Source organism: Nicotiana sylvestris, chromosome 9 (assembly GCF_000393655.2).
Source record: "Nicotiana sylvestris chromosome 9, ASM39365v2, whole genome shotgun sequence".
Classification (NCBI taxonomy): domain Eukaryota; kingdom Viridiplantae; phylum Streptophyta; class Magnoliopsida; order Solanales; family Solanaceae; genus Nicotiana; species Nicotiana sylvestris.
Genome location: NC_091065.1, coordinates 118,116,146 through 118,133,346, shown reverse-complemented (window position 1 = coordinate 118,133,346; position 17,201 = coordinate 118,116,146). Strand labels below are relative to the sequence as shown.

The following is a 17,201-nucleotide window of genomic DNA, read 5'->3' as shown; positions in this document are numbered from 1 at the left end:
TTTCTCCTAGGATAGAAATCTTAGTCTGATGAATCTTTCTCCTAAGATAAGAAACCTTGTCTGATGATTTTCTCCTAGGATAGAAGTCTTAGTCTAATGAATTTTTCTCCTAAGATAAGAAAACCTAGTCTGATGAATCTTTTTCCTATAATATAAGTCTTAGTGTGACGAATTTTTCTCTTAAGATAAGAAAACTTAGTCTGATGAACTTTCTCCTAGGATACAATGTCTTAGTCTGATGAGTCTTTCTCCTAAGATAAGAAACCTAGTCTGATGAATCTTTCTCCTAGGATAAACGTCTTAGTCTGATGAATCTTTCTCCTAAGATAAAATAACCTAGTCTGATGAATTTTCTCCTAGGATACAAAGTCTTAGTCTGATGAATCTTTCTCCTAAGATAAGAAACCTAGTCTGATGAATTTTCTCCTGGGGATAAATATCATAGTCTGATGAATCTTTCTCCTAAGATAAAAAACCTAGTTTGATGAATGTTCTCCTAGGATAGAAGTCTTAGTCTAATGAATTTTTCTCCTAAGATAAGAAAACCTAGTCTGATAAATCTTTCTCCTATAATAGAAGTCTTAGTCTAATGAATGTTTCTCCTAAGATAAGAAAACCTAGTCTGATGAACTTTCCCCTAGGATATAATATCTTAGTCTGATGAGTCTTTCTCCTAAGATAAGAAACCTAGTCTGATGAATATTTTTCCTAGGATTTGAAATCTTAGTCTGATGAATCTTTCTCCTAAGACAAAACGCCCTAGTTTGATGAATTTTCTCCTAGGATAGACGTCTTAGTCTGATGGATCTTTCTCCTAAGATAATAATTATAAAAAAATTTAAAAAAAAACTAATCTGATGAATTTTCTTCTAGGATAATTAACAAAAAAAGGGTTAGTTTCAGTTTACTCAAGTTGTTAATCTTAGTTTTCCTTTAGTTCAGGGGTCCCTCCTGGAAAATAGAGTCAGTTTTAGTTTCCTTAAGTCGTTAATCTTTAGTTTTCCTTAAGCTCAGGAGGCCCGCCTGGAAAATAAGTTCATCTTTTAATTCTCTTAAATCGTTAGTCTTTAGTTTTTCTTGAGTTCAGGCGACCCGCCTATAAATACGGTTCAGTTTTAGTTTCCTTAAGTCGTTAATCTTTAGTTTTCCTTAAGTTTAGGTATCCCACTGGGAAAATAGAGTCAATTTTAGTTTCCTTAAGTCGTTAATCTTTAGTTTTCCATAAGCTCAGGAGGTCTGCCTGGAAAATAGGGTCATCTTTTAATTCTCTTAAGTCGTTAGTCTTTAGTTTTCCTTGAGTTCAGGGGTCCCGCCTAGAAAATAGGGCCAGTTTTAGTTTCCTTAAGTCGTTATTCTTTAGTTTTCCTTAAGTTCAGGGGTCTGGCCTGGAAAATAGGATCATCTTTTAATTTTCTTAAGTTGTTAGTCTTTAGTTTTCCTTGAGTTCAGGGGTTCCGCTTGGAGAATAGGATTAATTTTTTAGTTTAGTCAAGCTTAGTTTATAGTATTCCTTAAGTTCAATCTCACAGGAGACACACATCCTAGTTTAGTCTGTAGTTTTACTCTCGTCATTGCATCTTTCATCAATAGCATAGGTGATTTATAATTTTGCCAATAACTTGCGAAATTTTCCTAGTGAAAACTGGGGCAGAAAAATTTCGTTCGCTTGTTTTGTTTTGGTGTTTGAGCAAGTTTTACCTCGAGGCACAGGGTTCGAGATGACCAAAAGAAGAAATCTCAATCCAGAATAAAAGAAAAGAATAAGGAAGTGAATCCAAAATGCAGAAATAGATGAAAGATATGGACTGCTCAAGACATGAGTGAAGTCACGAGCACTACATTACCTGTTTTTATCAGAAGAATCTGTAGAAGAATGAAATAGCACCTGCAACTAGCAAGTATCAAGGTTCCAATCAAAAGTCTGCATGAAGAACCATTCAAGACTCAAGATCAAGCTTTAGAAGACTTATAGATAGAAATCTTGTAACTCATAGCTGATAGGCTAGTTTAGTATTAGGTTTTGATTTTGATATAATAACAGGACCACGGACCAGAGCGTCGAACGGTACCTCACTCGACTTTCTCATCCTCTCCACATACTTCTTCTCTTCTCACTTCTGAACTACACATGACCTGATTCCTTTATAGCCAAGGATATATAGGCAGCTCAGATGTCAGGGCTCGGTCACAATCTTTTATCCATCTTTATCTCATTTGAATAAGTATCGGGTCAAAAGTCAATTATATTGTTTACTTAATTCTTTGCTCAAAAACTCTTCGAGTTTCTAAGCAAAGAGGGGCAGTTGTAAGCACGTAATTTTTGACTCGTGTGATTTTTAAAGATTATATTTAGTATTCATAATATTTTTAATATTTATTTGAGTTTATAGATATTTTTATCTTCAATTTTAGTTTTAAAATATAAAATTGAAAATACAAATAAAATAGTTTCATTTGTTCTATTTAATTCAGGTATTAGGTATTTTTAGAAAGATATTATTTTTAATCCATTTTTATTTTAATATAATCCTTGAAAATACCAAAAAATATTTTCATGTCATAATATAGTTGTTTAATTAATTAGGATTATTTTACATTTTTATGGTGTTATTTTAGAAGAAATTAATATATTTTTTAGCCAAATTGCAAGAATTGTAGAATTAAAGGGCCAATTTTATAACCCAATAACCTTCAACTTAGCAAGCCCAATCTTCTTAGCCCATAACCCATCAAATTTCTTCCTTCCCAAAACCATATTTTGGAGCTCTTTTAAAAGCTCTCATTCTCTAAAACAAGAGAGGTCAGCCGTTCCCCACCCTCTCCATCTCTTCAGCCGCAACCTGCATAAAAAATGACAGTAAAGAGAGAGCTAAGGCAAAAATAGCCGCTGCTCATCTCCTTCTTCCTCAAGAATCCAAAACCAATAAAAAAAGCCCAATCCCCCCAACATTTTAATCTCCTAATACATAAAAAGAGAAGCAGTCGCCCACCCATTATCGGAAATCATCTTGGAGGATTAAGCCTATCCATAGAAGAACAGTAGCAACAACAAGAAGGATGGTAATTGTTGTCCATTTCAGCGCGATGATCCAGATTTGAACCACTGAAATTAAACCCTCTTGTTTATTGTCAAATAAAAGAAGATTTGACACTGATCATACCTGAAAAGAAAAGCTCTTTGTCGTCCCTAACTTCCAAAAAGTAAAATACACCCTAAGTATATTTCTCTAACCCACACAGCCCCAAAATTCATTGGAACACTAACCCGAGACCCATTTGTTGTAGCTGATACTTCTCAGTCCAACGTCTCCATCCATAGCTTTGGTCGGGTTCAAGGTCGCAGTTCGATCTAGCCGGTGAGATCTCCGTTTAGCGGTTCCGGCTCTGGTCAGAGATTCATTCTTGTTCGAATTTTGAAGGAAACAGTCAAGCAATTATAAAGGTCCATTCTCTTCTACTTTTAAATAAATTTCATACTTCGACTAGCCTTAACGGTGTTTCATTGAGTTACCTGTTTAATTGTGTTAATGTGAGACGAAGGAAACTATGTTGGACATGTTAATTTAGATATTTTAGTTTCATTAATTTGCTAATCATGAATGAAGACTCTAATTAAAATGCTTTCAATGTTGACGGGCCAAAGGTTTACGTTTGGTTTGCTGTCTTGGTGTTATCTCTATATCTCCAAACTTTATTCTATTTTGTTTCCTTTTGCCATAATAAATTTGTCAATTAAACCTTTTTCTGCATTTCGTGATTAATTGGTTTGGGATTTGGACGTCTGTCTCGCGGACCAAAAATATAGTCAATTTTCCTCGATTTGGGATTTAAAATAAATCAGTGACTTGGGACACCATAAATTATTCCAAGTGGCGACTCTGATTAAATAAATAATCCCATTTTGATTGATGTCACTTTAATTGAAAAAACTCCCTATCCCTATCCCATTTATATTAATGTCACTTTAATTGAAAAAATTCTCTATCCCTCGGGGAAAAGGAGGTATGGCAGTAGGTACTCTATATGGTCCCCAAATACCACAATGAACTAGTTCAAAAATAGTCTTTGTTGCAGTATTACTCAGCTAAAAGGGCATTTTGGTTTGTTTAGCAACAGGACATACAGTACAGGGCTGATTAGAGTTACCTGTTGTCGGCTTACTCAATGCCTCTATCTTCTTTATTATGTCTGTGGGAGCATGTCCTAATCTCTTATGTCATAAAATGCAAATGCTAGAAACAGACACACTAAACCTGGAAGAACTATTGGAAGCAGAAGAAGTAGAAGTAGAAACATCATTTGTTATGTTAACGCACTTATTCGTTACCTAAGATGAGGCTGATATAGATTGTACGTACTCCCACACAGTACGTACAATCTATGCTCCTACCAATCCCCTTCACCTGACCACTGAAGAGGTCCTGAAAAATATAGAAGTCAGGGAAGAAACCAACCATACATTTTAGTTCCATAGTGAGTTTTGAAACTGTGAGTGGGTTGAACTTAAAGTCAGGAATGTAGAGAACATTAGAGATTTCCTGATTACTTAATACAGAAGTATTTTCTGTGTGTGATACTGATACAACACTTCTAGTAGGTAAGTGTACTTTTTTTTCTTCTGTGTTTGGAAGTGCCATATGAGTGTGCAACATGTCTAGGCTTGAAGTCATGTGATTTGATGCCCCGGTATCAACAATCCACTTGTCATTAACATAATGAGACATAAAAGCATTCACTTTGCTCAAAATACCTGCAGCAGCAGATTTGCTTGATGAGACTGATCCTCGTGAGCTTCCTTTTGGCAACAGATGAAGAATCTGCTGATATTGTTCAGGAGTAAAGACAGGAGTAGGACGTGGCATTTGCTAGAAGAAAGTAGGTTGATTTGCTGGTTGTGGAACACCTGAATTAGAGCGACTTCCTCCTCTGCCTTGTTGAGTCACACTAGAAGCTACATTCTTGCCCATAATATATCTATCTATATAGTTCACCTCTGCACCATACACTTGATTTGCATACTGTCAAGTATTGATTCCCTTCTTTTTGGATTTGAAATCCGGAGGATATCCAACTAGCTTATAGCATTTTTCCTTGTATGTACCTTGTAGTAGCAATATTCACATTGAACTTGCCTCCTCTTTAGTTGTAGTTTTTAGTATTATTTGTGTTCTTGCTGCTATACATAGTTGCATTCTCCAAGGAACTACTTGTGTCATATTTGCAAGGTTTCTTTTGCTTTCCTGATCAACTAACATAGAATAGGCCTTATTTATACTAGGCAAAGGAGACATCATCATGATTTGACTCCTTGACTGACAGTAGGACTCATTTAAGCCAGCAAGAAATTGAAAGAGCCTTTGATATTCAAAGTGTTGAGCATACTTCTTTGACTCAGGACAGGGACAGCCAGGACACGGCATAAGAGCATCAAACTCATCCCAAAGCTCTCTTAGTTTAGAGAAATAGTCAGAATCATAACTCCTTGAGTCAAAGTGTGAACCTCCCTATATGGGTACATAATTCTGGAACCATTTACTTTATTAAATCTCTCTTTTAAGTCTTCCCAAACTTTATGAGCACTAGATGCATATAGGACACTACTTAGCAAACCTGGCCTCATAGCATTCATTATCCATGACAAAACAATAGCATTCACTTTCTCCCACAGATCATGGAGTTCAAGCTCAAACTTAGACTTAGGAAACCTACCGTCGACAAATCCTAATTTACTCTTACCTAGCAAGCCAATTCTCATTACGCGACTCCACAAAGCATAGTTATCAGATCCAGTAAGTTGAAGAGAGATCAGAGAACTAACTAGTGTGTCGGTTGGCTGTAGATACAACGGGTGACAATGGTAGGGAATGAGGTACTAGTCATGAAATTGCCATTCGCTGAGGTCGTGGCAGTGTGAGTAGGAGTAGTATTGTTGATTTGATCGTCTTCAACCGCCATTGTTGACTGGGAATTGGCTTCACAAAACACAATTTGTAAACCCTAGCTTCGATCGAGAATTGCTCTGAGACAATTCGGCACCTCAAATTGCAGAATTGAAGCAACCTAGATGAAGAGACTCGTTCGCAAACTTGCTTAGATCCACACCGATGGCTCTAATACCATATTAACAGCCATAGAAATGGTGATCAAAGCTAACGTGAAGGAAGAATTTAGAAGGAGAAAATGAAAGAAGAATGAGAGAAGAAGAGAACCAACTCACTTCATTTTTCAAATCCTAAGTTCTGTACAATCTTCTATAGTTTAACAAACTAACTGACTTTAACACTAACCGACTTTCACTAACTTCTAACTAACTAACTCTTGTTAATATTACACTTAAGCTTAACTGTAGTTAGCTATCAGCTTGTCACTTAGCTGCTAGCCATCAGGTTTTATAATCTCTTCACATCTCCTGTTAACTCTGCTATTTAGTGTTAGACACTTCCTTTGTTTGGATTTGCTTTCCTTGGTTTGACAATGAAGATCTTTCTTTCTTTGATCTACGTCATCATTTCAAATTACACTTTCACCAGCACTCTCTCTCTCACACAGTAATGAAATCTAACACTTTCACAAAACATATCATGGAGCTCTGTGAAATAAAGATAGAATTTATCAGAACTTCTCCCAAAAGTCACTTTTTATCTTAGGTGCATATATAGCTAATTAAACATATAGAACGCATAATGTGTCAAATATATATATATATATATATATATATATATATATATATATATATATATATATATATATATATATATATAGAATAAATTACTTTATTTGAAACTATATGTGCAAATTTAAAACATACCATAATACTGTTAAATATCAAGTAAACATAGGAAAAACCCATTATGCATCATACCATATGCATGATGATCGATCCAAGTATTGGCCAAAGCTAAAAACTCTTCAATTCGAGCAAGCACCACTTATCTTTGTACATGCGATTCATATGTGAAATCTCATTTTTATCTAAAACATGCTGAAATCGTACTAGTTATGGGGAAACCATTCATGAATAGGTAACCACTTACCTCGATATTTTCTTGCTACAAATTTCTCTAATTCAATCAACTTTACCAATTCCTTCAACAATCTAGTGGAATATAAGATAAACAAGATGATCCTAACACAGTTTAACCCAATCCTAATCTACAAACCCTATCCCCAACCTATTGATTTCTACATGAACTGATTAGTATAGAAGATTTTTACATCATCATGTAATTTAAATTAAATCACAATTTCTTTTAAATCATAAAATGGGAAGTCAATATATTTTCCTTCAAAACCAAATCACAATTTCTTTTTCAAGCCGGTAAAAAATAAACAATATTAAATGAATAGATGCACGCTGAGTGAAGCAATTATTTCTAACTAACTATTTTGAAAATACAACTTCTTTCTAAAGCCTCTTTTATCATTTCTAAGTCCAACCTACATTCCTAACCTTGCCAACTAACCTCATTTTTTCACTTCCACCTCAAGAGAGAGAAAACCAAAACCAACGCTTGTCCGCTATCAATAATAATAATAATAATAATAATGAGAATTGCAATAATTATAAGAATATAATAATAATCAATCATTGACTATTACGGTAAAAGTAGAATTTTGAAACAATATTATCTCCGCATAGCATATACATTACGGGTTCAAGACGTAGAATTATTCATCAAAGTATACGGCCTACATTACACCTTCGTGGTATGGTCTTTCTCCGAATCCTATTTATACGAATGTTTGAGTTGGCCTTTTGACTATTATTTTATTGAGAATTACTTTGCAGTAGCTGTTAATATGACATGTGGCCCCATTTGTCCAAACATGAGGGCAGCGTGACGGCGACGATCTTCCAACTTCGCCGGCGATTCTTCTCTCTTATGTCATTACTTGTTCAACTCAACTTTCTACCTGTCTTCTCAACGTGGCCATGTCCTTCCCAGCTGTTTTCCCTTTCTCTTGGGCCCCACACGGTTTCTCACCTCCCTATATAAACCCCTTACCCCTACTTCTCCGATTCACAGTACATCTTCTGAGATATGGCATTGAAGGCTATGACGGTGTTTTTTGCCATTGTGGTGGTCTTATCGGCAGTTGCTTCTGCTCAGGAAGTGACCTCGGCTCCGGCACCATCGCCGGACCAAGGCGGCGCGTTTTCACTACCGGCTTCCGGCGCGATTATCTGCTCCTCACTGATTTTGTCTGTTGCCGCTCTACTCAGGAACTAGACGATATGATCGATAGCTCCTTCCTCGTCGATTTGATGATTATTCATTGAGTTGTTTTACCGCCCGGTATTTATGTAGATAATACACATTGTATATTTATGCATTTTGGTGAGATTTTTGTTTTGTACTAGTAGGGATTATTGTACTTGTTTTTGTATAATTATTGGTTTGGCTATATAATAAAAGACTGTTTTCGTTTTGTATTTACACACAGTGTTATGGCTTCTGCGTGAGATTTCTTTTCTGTCATATGAGTGAGATTATATAGAGATGATCGAAAATTCGAGTAGGCTATATATTGATACCTAAATTTTCAAATGTATCGCGATAACGAGACCAGCTTTTCATGAAACAAGTTATAGATGAAATTTCATATTCATTATTCAGCAATATAATATTAAGATTTACTTTTTAGAATTAGGATATTATATTATGAAAAGATATTAACTGAGCGAATAAATAGCAAAACTATTTCTTATTCTTTTTCATAATCATTTAGTAAATTAATGCAGTAAAATCTAGATGACACATTTCGCTTATCGAGAATTAAACTATATGAAATTTGACCAATATTTTAAAATATATTTTGTTATCATATTAACATGAGAAAAATTATAACTTATAATAATATTTTTTGTATAATTTTTGTATATCTAAATTTTAATTTTAAAATATTAAGTTGAACTAGTTAAATTCTCTCGCCCCTCGCAATGACTAAAGCTTTAATGCCACGAGTGTATTGATCGCTAAACGCAATAACTTTAGAAAGTTTCAGATTTTATATGCTGATATTGCATAATTTGATTTTTTTTAAAAAGCATATGCAACCTTACCCCTTACAGAGAGTTATGTCAAATAATTCCATGAATGACCGTAATAAAAAGGTAATAGTTCACAAATTTTGTGTGGCATACTAGAAAAACAAATTTGTGAAAGCAAACATTAGAAAGATTTTCAAAAAAAAATTGAAAAACTTGAAAATGTCGTCTTGGTTTTCTGAAGACAGACGTCGCTCTTTGAAAATCAGACAAAAATATCTCTTCGAACGGAAAGCAACTCAAAGTAGTAGGTTCTCATGATATTCTGATGTGTTCTCGAAATTCGTTCTCAAAGATACATTACTCGCGTAAAATCGGTCTACGCCTACTTATATTTCCAATAGCAACGTTTCGACAAAAGTCTTTGGGAAAAATTACTTTTAGCCACAAAAAAATGGCCAAATAAATTATTAATTTTCTCAACTTGATGAAGACACCTACACCGCCTCGATAATTACGTACCTCACTAACCCCAATCCAAAAAAAACTTAAGCTTAAAAGATCCAAATTAAAGATAATGATCAAACACATAACTATATAAGAAACGGAAAAGGGCATGATATATCCCTCTGCTATGGTATATTGTTCAATACCGTCCCCGTTATACTTTCCGTCCATTAAAGCCTTTATCGTCCAACAAAGTTTTGTATGTGCCCTTATTTTAACGGCTGGAACACGTGGCACGATCTGTGAAGACTAAGAACCCACTACACTTAATAAACCTGACCCGCCCCAATTTCACTGCCCCGCCCGCCCGTTCATAAACCATACCAAAAATAACCACCGTAAGAGCACAAACAAAACATCAAAATTCTAGGGCTTCTTCATCGTTCCCATTCTAATAAACCCATTAATCAAAAAATCACTGTAAAAACACAATCAAAACATCAAAATTCTAGGGCTTCTTCGTCGCTCCCATTGCTAAGTATTCAGCTGGTCGGAAAGTGCTGTACAATGTCGGAAAATAGCTATTCGTCGAAGAGGATCTGCCGATGTGAGGAAGTTGCTAATCACTTTACTTCAAAAACTCTCTTAAACCCTGGTAGAAGATTTTACAAATGTCCTAAACTTGAGGTAGTTTTTATTTCTCTATTTCGATTTATTTCTCTATTTCGATTTACAAATATCCTAAAACTCTCTATTTTGAATTTATTTTCTTGTGGTTTGTGTAGAGTGAAAGATGTGGGTTTTGGGAATGGCATGATGAAGAGTATCCCGATGTTGCTTTAATTGCAATTAACAATGTAAGATTAGAAGCTGCAAATCGCGAGATTAAGATGTTGAATGTTTCGTTGGAAGCTCTTAAGGTTGAAAGAGACGGGCTGGCATAAAAAATTAAACTCATAGATTCTATGAAGAATTTTGAAGTTAAAAAAAATATGGAATTGGAAGCAAAAGTGGTGAAGTTGAAGATGATCATCACAATTTTATGCTCGCTAATAGTTGGATTTGCATTCTCCTATATACTGAAGTGAAATTATGTTGAAAGTAGTTTATAGAAGGGGAATGTTGTATTTACAGTTGAATATTGGAATGTTGAACTTGTTGGGAGTTTCTATTAGATGTTTAATCGTTGGATTTTGTATTGTAATAACATTGTTAACTTAATGACTATTGCAATGTTGTTTATGATAATTCTGAGCTCTCCTGATATATGATTCTAAAATCCAAACAGAACTATATGAGTTGAGTGGAGTTGCTGGTCTATAAACTGTAAGAAAGCTTTTTTAAACTGTTAACTAGCCTAAAAATAGAAGAAAACTGCAGTAACAAGGCGAAAAAAACTGCAGTAATAAGGCCAAAAAACTGCAGCACTATTCCTTATGTAATTGTCTTATACATAACATAACAGGACTGCAGTATAAAACTTGTAAAATTGGGCTGCAGGACAGCAGTAACAAACATAACAAAAACTGCTTAAGGACAGCAGTAACAAGGCCAAAAAACTGCAGCAACAAGGCCAAAAAAACTGCAGCACTATAATGCAAAAAAACTGCTTCAGGACAGCAGCAACAAGGCCAAAAAACTGCAGCACTATAATGCAAAAAAAACTGCTTAAGGACAGCAGTAACAAGGCCAAAAAAACTGCAGCAACAAGGCCAAAAAAACTGCAACACTATAATGCAAAAAAAACTGGGCAGTAATGCAAAAAAACTGGGTTGCAACAAGGCCAAAAAAACTGGACAGTAACAGTAACGAAAATTGGGCAGTAAAATTAATTCAACAAGTCATAATTTTGCCTATTACATCAAATTGGAGAATTGGATGCCACAGCTATAACTTCAAAAACTCACTCAACCTTAGTAATAACAAGGCATCCAACATAAACAAAGTGTTTAAGTTTCACTTTAGCTACAAACTAACAAAACAAGTCCTAATTAGATTATCAAGGCCCCTTTCTTGTCTTCAACTTCCCAATTCTTTGTCTTGTTTGTATCTCCAATTGATTCCCAATGATTGCTGTTTTTCCCTTCCATGTCAAGTTTACTGGGGAATATGGAAGATCAGCAGATTCACTTACACATGTGTTATCTCCTATAAACTTGATTGTCCTTGTCCCAGTGTTCATACCAACCTTCTGCCTTTCCATAAATCTAGTTTGTGATTCTGATATAATACTAGGCCTTAATGGAGATTCGGGTCCATCATCACAATCAGAAAAAGCATCCAAAGTTGGAGTAGGCATAAAGATAAATGATTGACTGCTGCCAATGCCTTCACTTATTTGGGACACTTGGGGTGCTGATAAATTGATATCTGCCAATACCTCATCATCATCAGTGTCTTTATTAATCAAAGTCCTTTGTCTTTTGGCTGGCTTCTTAGCCCTAGATGTCTGCCCATCATTTTCATTTGATGGCTGCTTCTTCATTGTTACTTTGTGCACATTCATTGGCTATTTAATATAAAAAAGAAATAGTTAATATCAATTAAGTATAATAAAAAAAGAAATAGTTGGAGTAGATTATATATAATAGCTAAGTATTGGGTCTATACCTTTTTACATCCCCTTGCATTATGGTTTGCCTCTCCACAATTGCCACAAGTCATAATTCTGCCTTTTCTGGACTGACTTCACTCTCCTTGCCTCTTGATTGCCTCATCCTTTTGTCTATCTCTTTTGACTTTAGGCCTGCCAGCTTGTTTCACCAGTTCTGGAGGTTCCATAGCTTGAGATGGATCTAGTTTCCAGAATTTCTCAGCAGGTACAAGTTGTAATTTATGCTTGTAAGTAAGAAGAAAGGCTTCTTTGCTGTACCACCAGTGCATCTCCTTCAAAGGGTCTTCCTTTAAATACAAGTATGATTTTATTGCATGAGGACATGAGATTCCTGAAAGATCTCATCCTCTACATGTGCATCTTTTTCCCTGTAAATTGACAATGAATTTATCAACCCCTTCTACTATTTCAAATCCATCATCACCATTGAAATCAACCTCAATAGAATGAGCTATCTTCAGATAGTCAGTATAAAGCTTCATGCTTTGAGGACTATATTTTGTCTTCCATGTTCTCACCTCATCTTCATGCTTTCTCAACTGATTCATTACTTTGAGTCTTATATCTTCCAACATCTTGATGATGGGCTTGTATCTAGCTTCTAATATCCAAGAATTGAAAGATTCTGTAAAATTGTTATCAACACCTTGATTTTTACAGACAGTGTCAAAGTATGCCCTACACCAACTCTGGGGTGGGTACTTTAACAGGTCTGTAACAGTTGCTTCCTTCAATTGTCCCAACTTGCTCAACTGATCCTTGAAGTCTTCTTCATAAGTGGCTCAAGCACTCCACCAAAGTAACTTCTTCATTTCAAGACCTCTATACTCTTTGCACCAGTTTGACTCTACATATCTCACACAGAACCTATGTTTTGCTTCAGGAAGTACGTCTTTATTGCCTCCATTAATCCCTGTACATATCAAAAAGTTAGTAAAAAATAGTAAAGAGTTTTGAAGAAAAGAGAGTAAAGAAACAGTAAAGAAAAGTTAGTAAAAAACAGTTATACCTTCTGCATATCTAACATAAATATGACTCCATTGCCCATATTCAAGTCCAATGAATTGTGAAGAAGCTCCAGAAACCAAGTCCAACTTCTTTTTGTTTCCCTATCAACTACAGCCCAAGCAAGTGGATAAAAATGATTCATGTTATCTTGCCTAACTGCAACTAGTAGCTGTCCTTTAGCCTTCCCCTTTAAGAATGTACCATCAACCCCAATAAATGGTCTCAAACTCTCTTTGTACCCCATCTTCAATGCATGAAAATAAATGTACATCCTAAGGAATTTCCTTTTGCCTTGCAACAATACTTCTTTAGATAAATTAATAACCACATCACTTCCAAGATTACTGTCTCTCAAAGCATTGGCATATGCTTCAAGCTTGTTATAGTCATCAGTGAAACTCCCTTCCAACTTCTCAAATATCATTCTCTTTGCCCTTTTAACCTTAGATTTACTAGCATTAAGTTGAAATGAATTCTTCAGGTCTGCCCTCATTGCTTTCACCTTATACTTAGGGTTGTCTTGCAACTTCTTCTTGAAGTAGTAAGCTATAGTGTTATATTCAACCCTACTGTTATCAAAAGCAGGATTACAGTCATGTATTGGATTTAGTGTCTTCACTCTACACCCTTCATTCCCCTTTTCAATGGAAATAAGACATTTAAATGGGTAGCCCACTACACACTTATACCTCACTCTAATTTTGTCACTTTTCAGCAGCTTTAATTTCTTTTGATTAACCAATGAATAAAGGTTCATGGACTTTCTAGCTTCAGGAATATCCTTGAAAGATATGCCTTTATAAATCTCTTTGTATTCATTAAGGTTTTCTCTAGGGTGCACATTTCTTTGAGCCTCAAATTGTTCTAACTCTTCAGAATCATAGGCCAGGCCATCAGAACCTGCCTGATCTTCATCTTCATCTTCATCTTCATCTTCACTACTACTATCATCAGTACCAACTAATACTTGAGATATATAAGCCTCAATATGGTTGACAATGTTTGGGACACAAACACTTTCTTCACACTCATCTACAGCATAGACATTTAGTACCTTAAATTCATCACAAACAAGGCATAAAAGTTGTATAATCCCTATATCTCCTTCAACTTCATAATACTTACCAGATGGGCCAGCAATTATTAATTGTTATACCCTTATATACCCTAACTGAAGAATGTATTCATCTACTATATCTTTAAAGGACAATAGGTTAGAATCTTTTTCTTTCCAGATGTGGACCAACTTCTTTGAATAAACTAGGTGTGGCTCTTTAATCCAGCCACCCCTAGAATTGAAAACTAGGTCAACAAGAACCATCTACAAACATAAATAAGACAATGTAAAAAACTTTATGACTATAAAGTAATTCTTTATACAAAATGGACCCACTTAATAAAGAAATCAGAAACCAAACAATAAAGAATGGGAAAAAAATAGTAAAGAAAGCAGAACATTGGAAAAAAAAATAGTATAGAATGCAGAACATTACAATAAAGAATGCATAGCTACCACTTTTCAATGTACTTAATCACATGCATAAGGGATATTTGGATCCCATTCGATCATACACGAGCAAAAAGATACAACTCAAAGCAATAATAGACCATCAGAAATTAGAAATTAAGGGACCACCACAAAAGATGTACATGTATGACAAAATAACATTAAATCGACAAACTATATAGTAGGAAGCATGTATAATAACAGAAATATGCACATTTACCAAGAAAAAAACCCTAGCTCAAAATATTAGGTAGAAATCGCACATTCTTCAGCAAAATTAGCAGAAACACAACTTTACTTAGCTGAATCATGAAATTTTGTAAGAAATAACTCACCTTTTTGAGTTTCAGATCTGCAATTTTGTCACTGATGGAAACCCTAGATGGAACTGATCCCGTTCGTCGTTTCTTTTTCTCAGTTTTGATCTTTTGTTTATGTGTTATTTACGGTGATTTTAGTATTTTACTTGGTTGGTATGGTTTATGAACGGGCGGGCGGGGCAGTAAAATTGGGGCGGGTCAGGTTTATTAAGTGTAGTGGGTTCTTAGACAGATCGTGCTACGTGTCACAGCCATTAAAATAAAGACACATACAAAACTTTGTTGGACGGTAAGGGCTTTAATGGACGGAAAGTATAACGGAGGACGATATTGAACAATATACCATAGTAGAGGGATATATCGGGCCCTTTTCCGTATAAGAAATACATGTCTTACCTGCATTGATAATAAATTTCTTCTCATCTCCATACCATATAAGTAGAGTTACCCCGAACCAACAAGTGTTGTGGTGGAGCGATAAATACTCCTTCATCCTTAATTAGAGGTTTTGGGTTCGAGTCTTTAGGTATGGAATCGCTTTTGTTATGGAGTGTTTTACCCCTAATGTGGGACTTTCTGGTGTGAATCTGGATTTAGTCGGGCCACGGTTCGAATCCCTAGGTATGGAGTCGCCTTTGTTATGGAGCATTTTACCCCTAATGTGGGACTTCCTGGTAGGAATCTGGATTTAGCGGGGCCCAATGTGGGTACCAGACACCGGGTGGAAAACCAAAAAAAAGAGTTACCCCGAGTTTCATGTCTCTTAAGGCATTTCCATCCTTAAGCACTATTTTTTACACTAAAATGGTGAAAATTAACTCTAACTCATTACACTATTTTTTACACCAAAAGAGAATACAACAACAACAACATATCCAGTATTATCCCACACTATGGGGGCCTGAGGAGGGTAGTGTGTACGCAGACCTTACCCCTACCTTGTGAGGATAGAGATGATGTTTCTAATAGATCATCGGCTCAGGAAAGCATAAGCACCACATTAATAAAAATAAAGACAAGAAGGGACAGCTCCAAAAGCCCTATAAAAGCATAATAAAGACAATAAGATAGTAAGATGATTAACAATAAAAGAAAACAACGGTTAGTCATAAAAACCAACTACCAACAGAAAGCGAGACTGCATGCCAATACTATTGTTATAAACACTCTAGACTACCTATTCTACTACCCTAATCTTCGACCCTCATACACCAAAAGAGAATATCCCTTTTATATTCTTATCTCTTCTATATTATATTATTTTTTATTTAAATCTTATTTTTTTATTTCATAATACAAGTCCTTTGTTTTCTTTTTTTATATATTCATCTCGTATAATTCATATTCCTTTATTATATAACCATTTAGTATAAAATTATTTTATACCATAAAGTTTTAAATAATATAAGTTGTAAGGAAATATTATACATTAATATATTAATGGATAATTCAAATAAAAGTGAAATTATTTATAAAATATAATTAAATAAATATTACATTATGGTAAAATTTATTTTAATTTTTACATAAATACTGCTCTCACAAATACTCTATTAATGCATTATGAAGAGCAAAATAAGCATCTTTGTCCTTAATTTTTTGTGTCGAGCTAAAAATTATTCGAATCGATAATTTTCATCTACTACCATTTCTACTGTTGGAGTTGGACCTTCTCAAGCATCCTGAATTGATACATTAAGATTACGCTCATCCTCGATTATCATGTTCTGCAGTATAATACATGTAGTTAATATATCATGTAGCTCTTTTTTTCTCCAAAAATGTGACGGTCCTGCAATAATTGCAAAATGAGATTGCAAAACTCTGAATGTATGTTCAATATCTTTTCGATATGATTCTTGTTCATAGCGAAATATTTTTTCTTTTGAGAATGTAGCTCAAGAATAATTTGCAAAATAGAAGACTATTGTGGATATATACTGCCACCTAAATAATAATCCACATCATATTCTTTTCATTGAACAACATATGGGCGGAAAGAACCTTTAGCAAGATTGAAAAACAAATATGATGAGTCTAAAATATTAATGTCACTATTGGTATCGGGCATACCAAAATATACATGTCATATCCAAAGGTTATAATGAGCTATAGCTTCAAAAATAATTGTTGGGGATCCATTACGACCTGCATAATGTCCAACCCATGCTGTTGGACAATATTTTCATTCTAACGCATGCAATCTAGACTACCTTAGCATTCTTGGAAAACCACGTTGTTCACCGATGTGAAGAAGCCTTGCAACATCGTTAGTTATTGGTGATCTCAAATACTGCTCGCCAAAAACCTCTAGAA

At 34.9% G+C, this 17,201-nt stretch overlaps 1 protein-coding gene and 1 long non-coding RNA gene across 2 annotated transcripts; one reads left to right on the top strand and one right to left on the bottom strand.

Moving 5' to 3' along the window:
- The first annotated feature begins 2,782 nt into the window (after positions 1–2,782).
- LOC104228934 (uncharacterized) lies at positions 2,783–5,161 on the top strand. Its single transcript, XR_711473.2, has 2 exons — positions 2,783–3,442; positions 4,809–5,161. It is a non-coding gene; the product is annotated as an uncharacterized lncRNA (long non-coding RNA).
- Positions 5,162–12,124: 6,963 nt separating this feature from the next.
- LOC104228936 (uncharacterized) lies at positions 12,125–15,287 on the bottom strand. The gene is made up of 6 exons (XM_070157777.1): positions 15,282–15,287; positions 14,215–14,379; positions 13,060–14,112; positions 12,913–12,963; positions 12,431–12,802; positions 12,125–12,337 (listed from the first exon to the last, which is right to left on the bottom strand). Exons 1-6 carry the CDS (start codon positions 15,285–15,287, stop codon positions 12,125–12,127), a joined length of 1,860 nt encoding a protein of 619 aa, XP_070013878.1.
- Between the last annotated feature and the right edge of the window lie 1,914 nt (positions 15,288–17,201).